General features: G+C 39.0%; 1 protein-coding gene across 1 annotated transcript; it reads left to right on the forward strand.

Moving 5' to 3' along the window:
• Positions 1-558: 558 nt before the first annotated feature.
• On the forward strand, positions 559-7376 carry LOC117288329 (monocarboxylate transporter 12-like). Its single transcript, XM_033769142.1, has 4 exons — positions 559-880; positions 1125-1268; positions 1896-2681; positions 6823-7376. The coding sequence occupies exons 1-4, from the start codon at positions 676-678 to the stop codon at positions 6951-6953; spliced, it is 1266 nt and encodes a 421-aa protein (XP_033625033.1). The 5' UTR covers positions 559-675; the 3' UTR covers positions 6954-7376.
• Positions 7377-8126: the final 750 nt, after the last annotated feature.

The following is an 8126-nucleotide window of genomic DNA, read 5'->3' on the forward strand; positions in this document are numbered from 1 at the left end:
AAACTGACCGCGCGTTTCCACTCCTATTCACTTGTGTAGACAGAGAGAAAGAATAGAGGACAAAACACAGCCTTGGGGCCGGCGGGGCTCCTGTACTTACAAATACAAATAACAATAACAACAATAACAATTGCTTATTGTATCTGAAAACGGATTTTGGCTCTCTGTGAATGATTTTTAAATAGAAAACTACTGAACCACAGAGAAATGTGTGGGTATATACTTTCATAAGACGTTATTATTTCTTAACAAATTGTTCTCATGATCTTTGACCCAGAACTGAGGGTCAATAAATATTTGTTTGGGACGATTGTCAGTATATGATTTACACTGACCACCGGCACCGGTGTGGCGGTTTCAACTTTCCGCCGTGTTCAGTTTTCCGAATGACCAAATACGGTAACATTACGTCATGCGATGCCTGCACACAGCAAGCAAAAGTAGTCAATTTTTAGTGCTGTATTTAGTCAACCGTGTTACTCTCCGGTAGCTGTCATGGTGGCGTCCACGAGTACAACGAGCGGCGAACGCGTGGATCATGAGAGAATCACCGGTACATGTTGACGTTAGTTACAGTATGGTTGTGTAGGATTTTAAACTTTGCATAGTGGAAACACGATTCTAGATAGGTTTGCGGTAACAGCAGTACGGTTGTGCTTTAGGGCGGTTTATAGTATGTCTTATAAGCCAAATGGAACCTACAGTGAAGGAGGCTGGGGATGGACCGTTGTTTTAGGAGGGTTCACTATTATGTTTATTTTCAATGGCACCTTGAAAGCATTTGGAGTTCTTCTAATAACAATAAAGGATGACTTCGACACCGATTTGTGGATCATAGGTTCGCTGGGCTTTCTTCATTATGGATTGTTCTTCGTGATGGGTAAGTAAGGAAATATACCTTTTTTGGGGGGGGGGGGGTGTAGAATTACCATTCCGTACACGCGTATACACTTGGAATTATTTTACTTGATAAAGGTCAACTTGTTTCCTGGTTGTTAGTTTTGTAAATTAAGTTTGAAATTTTAAGGCAAATGTTTGTATAATTACCGTTTCGTAATCGTGTATACATTGGAAATTACTTTGCTTGGGACGAATGTTATTATTGTTGTCGTAATTTCTAACAGGGCCCGTGGCCGGAGCAGTAGCTCGTCGTACAGGAAGCCGTTATTTGGTCGTCTTTGGCGGAATGCTGTATGGACTTGGTTTGACACTTGCTTCGACGGCAAACAGCGTCATTATGTTAGGTGTGTCACTCATTGTGATGGCTGGTACGTCAAAGTCACTTCATGTGTAGGTTTATAATGATTGTAGGCGGAAGCAGACTTGAAGGGTAAATCCAATGTTCTCGGTAATGTGCGCATGCTGAGAACGACGTACAATGGCAGTTTACCTGATAAGTCTGCTGCCACCAAGCTTTCAAAAGTCTCACATTTAATGTTTCCTTTTGAAGGAACACGTTGCCTTGGATCGGTCGAGTTGGTCTTTGAAAACCGTTTTGTGACCGTTTATTATAAAATGCATATGGTGTAAAAGTAAAATGTTATTTTATGCTTATGATGGGATACACCAAGTGAGGACACTGGTCTTTTACAATTACCGAACGTGTACCTTCCCTTTAAAGGAGCGTTCAAAGATTTATGACTTTCAATGTTGTGCAAAATAATGGGCTCACCTGGGTGGACAAATTGCAACAGAAAAAAAATTGTTTATTACTAACATGCAAAATATTGCGTGGAAGTGATTCATTATCTGTCACCAAAAGTAGGCTCTGTTCTGTGCAAACATTATCTCTTCAAATAATATAGGAGAACACTAACCCGAGTTTTGTAGTATGTTCAAATTTATTTTTATAGTTGATAATTTTTTTATATTGTTTTTTCTCCATCATTTTTCAGGATTGGGCGCAGGTTGCGTGTATGAAACATGCAGGGTTGAACTGGTTTTCTACTTTCATGATAAATTTCCCTTAGCATATTTGCTTCTCACAATTGGAGGCCCGGTTGGGATGATGGTGTACGGGCCATTAACACAAGTTCTTCTGGATACCTACGGCTGGCGAGGAACAATGCTCATTCTTGGCGGGGTTAGTTTCCACGTTGTCATTTGTGGTCTACTATTAAGACCTGGCAAACATAGCCTTAAAGATTACAACAAGGTCCCTCTTGATGATGACGAAGTAAAACACCACTGCTTTCATAAGCTCTGGATGATTGCGGGCTTGGATGTTTTTCGAAATGTAGAATTTCTGATTTTGTCTTGTGCAAGAATGTTCATCAATATTGGACATGCAGGAGTGATTATCTACATGGTACCAAATGGGCTATCTCTGGGGCTGAACACAACTGAGGCGTCGTTTCTGACTTCGGCATGGGGTTTTGGCAGCATCATCGGACTCTCTCTATCAGCTTTTGTCACTCAACGGAAATTCATCTCAAATCATCTTACTGCGGGCATTTCAGGGTTGATATCTGCCATATGTTTTGCAGCAAGTCCGTTCCTTACCACTGTCACATGTCAGTTTCTCAATTTGACGCTGTTGAGCGTCGGTACTGAAGGTGTAGCTCAGGTGTTGGCGGTGAATACAAGAAACCTGCCATTTAGTGACGATCAGCAGTTTAACGTCATAGGCTGGCAATGTTTCCTGGTTGGTATGTCCTGCACAATTGGTGATATTATAGCAGGTGATTAAACTATGTGGTTTATAACAATCCTATATTACGTAAACTAGTATTACCTACTACATAAAATAGTTATCACGACTCAAAATGCAAGCAATATAACAGTTCTGTATAAAAGGTTCTTTATAAAAATAAAAATAAACTAGACATCAAGTGTTTGTGAACAAACACAGAGCTGTTCCGTTTTTAATTTTCAATGTTCAAGGGGTCTATAATTGAAAAGAAACTGAAGATCGGTTGCATGGTTCTTGAGATATGGTCCCACTTCCGGTTGACCCGGAAGTAAAGGTCAATTTGGGGTCAAGGTAATACAGGTTCAATCTTTAGAGCTCAAAGGGTCTAAAACTGAAAAGAACTTGAACATTGGTTGTGCCGTTCTTGAGATAAGGTCCCACTTCCGGTTGACCTGGAAATAAAGGTCAACATGGGGTCATACCTACCCGATGCGATGGTCCAATGCCAAAGGAGCCCATAACTGAAAAAAGTCTGAAAATCGGTTGGGTTGTTTTTGAGATGAGGTCCAACTTCCGGTTGACCCGGAAATAAAGGTCAACATTTAGTTAATATTTAATGCCTAAATAGTCTATAACTGAAAAAAGTTTGAAAATCGGTTGTGTAGTTCTTGAGAAATGGTCCCACTTCCGGTTGACCCAAAAGGAGAGGTCAAAATGGGGTCACGGATTTTCCCCAACAAAATTTAATGCCTTAGAAATCTATAACTAAAGAAAAAAATTAAATCGGTTGTGTAACTCTTCAGATATGGTCCCACTTCCGGTTGACCCGGAAGTAGAGATAAAATCGGGGTCACGGTTACCCGAGGCAATTCTCCTATGCCTAATGAGTCTAATACTGAAAAAAACTTTGAAATCGGCCGTACACTTCTTGAGATATAGTGCTGCAAAGAAAAACTCATTAAAGTTTCTAATTAGCATAAATTAACATGTGATGACGTCATAGTCTTAAAATTGTATTTTTCGTACCAATAAATTTCATAAGGTACACGATGGTACGCAACTTACCCCAATCCAATGCCTTTTGCAAAATCTCAATTTTGTATTGCATTAACCGTGGAGAAGCTATTGCAATGCGTTGAAAGTGACTGCATCCAGTTTATGAGGTACTACGTTGTACCCATGATGCCAAGATCTTTAATTAATCGTTAATTATAGACGTACTTTGATTGATTTTAATGGACTGAAACATCTCTTATTAGAATCAGTTACTCCAATCCCCAAGGAGTCTATATCTACAAACAGTCTGTTAAACGGCCGTGTAATTCTTGAGATATGGTGCTACAAAGATTTCCCAATTAAATATGCAAATATGGGTCACGTGGTTAATTAATTACGAATTAAAAAAAAAATGGTCGGTGGTTTGATGTTTGATCTAGTACAAGTTGATTTCACAGAACTCTTAACCACCAAACTCTGCGCTTACTGTGTTTTTAAACATCATATCATGTCATGCATGCACACAGGGTATGTTGGGCTTACAATTGAGAACAAGAAAAGGCAACACTATCGATATAAAGATAAGAATCAAGCTTAAATAATTATTACAAACAGAAATATATGTTTAGTTTTGGGGGATTAAAAAAAAAAATTCGGACGATGATTCGAACTCGCAATTGTCAGATGTGTAGTCGCGACTGATGACCACTAGGCTAGAAGGGCACGATGCAATAATGGTGGGTTTTTACATGTGTGCATCAACAGAGGGGATTGAGATCCGGCGAAATAATTCTCGTTTCATGATTTTGCGACCATTGTCACTAAATATGAACTGCTAAAAACCCATATAACTATTAAGTAGGGTTGAAATGTAGTATTAGATGCCTTTACCCAAGTTAAGGGGTTTTTGACGACGACGTTGATGTCGTCAAAAACCCCTGTCTAATTACGGTTGGTTTTTACATGTGTGCATCAACAGAGGGGATTATGATCCGGCGAAATAATTCTCGTTTCATGATTTTGCGACCATTGTCACTAAATATGAACTGCTAACGCCTATAACTATTAAGTAGGGTTGAAATGTACATGTAGTATTAGATGCCTTAAGGGGGTTTTTGACGACGACGTCGATGTCGTCAAAAACCCCTATCTAATTACGCACGTTCGTTTTAACGAAAACCCATGCACAGAGTAATTGGTCAAGAACGCGGTTAGAAAAACAAGGACAAATTTAACGCACGTTCTAACGAAAATCCTAAATGTCCGTACTTTGTGCGTGTACAGAGTAATGTGTCCAGAACGCGGGTAGGAAACAAAATAGTATAGACTCCTCTCAAGAAGTCAACAACTCATAGAGGTACATACTGTGTTGTATTACCAAAGAGAATATTTCACAATAACATGAAAGTGACTGCATCAAGTTTACAAATTAAAAATTCAAATGAAGACCACGTAGTTAATTAATGAAAAAATTTTTACACTTTTTTATGAGAGTAAAGTAGGTTCTAAGCTACAATTTGATATATGATTTAACTATTTTATCCTAATACTTTAGGAGTAGGGGCCTAAACAAAAACGCTGTACAAACGCTATGGGGTTTTAGGCGGAAACAAAGAATAATAATAATAATAATAAAAATAACTAGACATTAGGTGTTTGTGAACAAACACAAAGCTGTTCCGTGTTCTTTTGCTTTGATTATGTGTTAAAATTACCAAGGAGTCTATAACTGAAAAAAGGTTTGAAAAATACTGTACAGTGTCTTGAGTTACGGTGCCACTTCATGGGGTCACGGTAACCTAAGGCTAATCTCTAACGCCCAAGGAGTCTGTAACTGAAAAAAAGTTAGAAAATCGGTTGTGTAGTTCTTGAGATATGGTGCCACTTCTGGTTGACCCGGAAGTAGAGGTCAACTTGGGGTCATGGATTTTCAAAGTTTATTTTTAATGCCTTAGGAGGATAAAACTGAACAAACAGGATTGAAAATCGGTTGTATAGTACTTGGCGTATGGTCCCACTTCCGGTTCACCCGGACGTAGAGGCCAACATGGGGTCACGAGTTTTCACAGTCAATATTAATGTCAAGGAGTCTGTAAGTGAAAACAAATTGAACAGCGGTTGAGTAGTTCTTGATATATGGTCCCACTTCCGGTTGACCCGGAAGTAGAGGTCAAAATGAGGTCACGGTTTTTCCAAATTTGTCTCCTATCCCCAAGGAGTCTTATAACTACAAACAGTCGACATTCTTAAAGAAGAATGTCGTCTTCCTGTGATAATTTATCTCGGAATGTCGACATCCTAAAAGTAGGATGTCGTCTTCCTGTGATAATTTATCTCGGGATGTCGAAATCCTAAAAGTAGGATGTCGTCTTGCTGTGATAATTTATCTCGGTATAACGACATTCTAAACGTCAGTTGTCATCTTCCTGTGATAATTTATCTCGGGAAGTCGACATTCTAAAAGAAGAATGTCGTCTTCCTGTGATAATTTATCTCGGAATGTCGATATCCCAAAAGTAACGGTAAGTCGGAACAGCTAATAATAAAAACAATAAAAATCTAGACGAAAACAAAACCTGTTCCGACGGTAGGTCGGAACAGCTAATAACAGTTCAGTCGGCAACATTATTTTATTTAGAGGCGTGTTTCAAAAGAAACTCTTGCTCTTCTTTGAGATATTCTTTATTTTCTTTTAATATTAAGTTGCGATCTAGAAACGAAGTTAATTTATTGAAAACATAAAACAAAAAATGACGTTGATAAATATAAAACCTCATTTAAAGTGGTTGTAATAATTGATGTCATTAAAGGAAGTGGACACTATTGATAATTGCTCAAAATAATTATTAGCATAAAACCTTTCTTGGTAACGAGTAATGGGGAGCTGTTGATAGTATAAAGCACTTTGAGAAACGGCTCCCTCTGAAGTAATATAGTTTTCGAGAAAGAAGGTATTTTCCACGAATTTGATTTCGAGACCTTAGATTTAGAATTTGAGGTCTCGAAATCAAGCATCTGAAAGCACACAACTTCGTGTGGCAGTGGTGTTTTTTTCTTCCATTATTTTCTCGCAACTTCGATGACCGAATGAGTTCAAATTTCCACAGGTTTGTTATTTTAAGCATAATGTTGAGTGTCCAGTGTCTTTAATCGAACTATTTGAATATAATAAATCATTTGCTTTATCATTTCAGGGTGGCTGTATGACGCAACCGGAAGTTTTCAGGCAACTTTTTTCATGTTTAGTGGCACTTCAGTTGTTACATGTGTTTGTTTGCTTGTGGATTTGATTCGGCTACGTTTCATTGGTCAACGTGATGAATGAAACCTCTCCCCCATGTGACACCATTTGGGACCACTCATTGGTCAACAAGCAAAGCATAGTCAGGCTTAGTTCGGGTACTTTTTTCTAAAGTGTTATAGACATGAGTCGTCATTTTACAAAAGAATTGTTGTGGAAACGTCTGTGGGAAAATGTTGTCATATAGTGGGGAAGTTTGCACAATAACAAATCCCTTTCCTTTGGCAACTCACACCTGTTATCTCTGTGTAATTTCTTTAAGAGTGTGCTTAATTGGATCATAAACACACCAATATGTACGCATCAATGCACACCAACTTAATCAAGTTGTAATGATATGTTACTTTGTTACGATTATAATTACCACTGAATCAACAGCCAACATGCCCGTAATATAATAGGTAGACTGTGGGGGAACAGTCAGTATGAAATAAACCAGTTCAGCGACCTGATATAAAAAAAAAGTTTGTCAAGTGTAAACTTTTTAAAGTGTCAACCCCTTTGGTGTGTAGTGTGTGTGCGATAAATTGACTATGCCGGCCTCTTGGGATTATCTTCCCCCAAAAACGAGTCCGCTCTCCAGTCTCGGAGGTCACCGCGCGTCGCAGCCTGCAGAAATCCCGGGGGTAACCGGCGACACCGCCGGGAGAACTCGCTATAACTGCAAACTCGATTAAAAAACATGTATATTATAAGAGTTTTTGTGGCCAAACTCGGAAATCCTTGAAAGGAGCTTGCCCTTAACGGTGTTTCGGTGTACAAATTGTTGCTGGTCCCCCGACACCCTTCTCATTACATCAATGTCCCACGGCGTTCCCCACGCCCTTCCTCAGAGAACCTCCTGGCCTAATATTGCAGCGTCTCTAGATCTGGTTCACGCGCATTTTCTGCTGCTGCTCCAAATGTACGGAACTCACTTCGGAGTAAAACCATACTTTTAAGAAGTTTAAGAAACCACTTAGACTCTTATATAACGAAATACTTGACTGTTTTATTTGGAATTTTTGTCGCATCTTCTGTAGGCGCTTTGTAACCTTGCGAAAAAGGCACCGTGATATAATTCCCTTTGTACTGTTGTGTGTTTTGTAATTACAAGTGCGTCTGAACTCTGTGAGACTTGTATTGTGGTTGTCTGCCAACTTAATTCAATAGGAGACTTTCGAACGCTAGGTGGCAGCAGACACACCGGGTAAATTT

This window comes from Asterias rubens, chromosome 3 (assembly GCF_902459465.1).
Source record: "Asterias rubens chromosome 3, eAstRub1.3, whole genome shotgun sequence".
NCBI lineage: Eukaryota > Metazoa > Echinodermata > Asteroidea > Forcipulatida > Asteriidae > Asterias > Asterias rubens.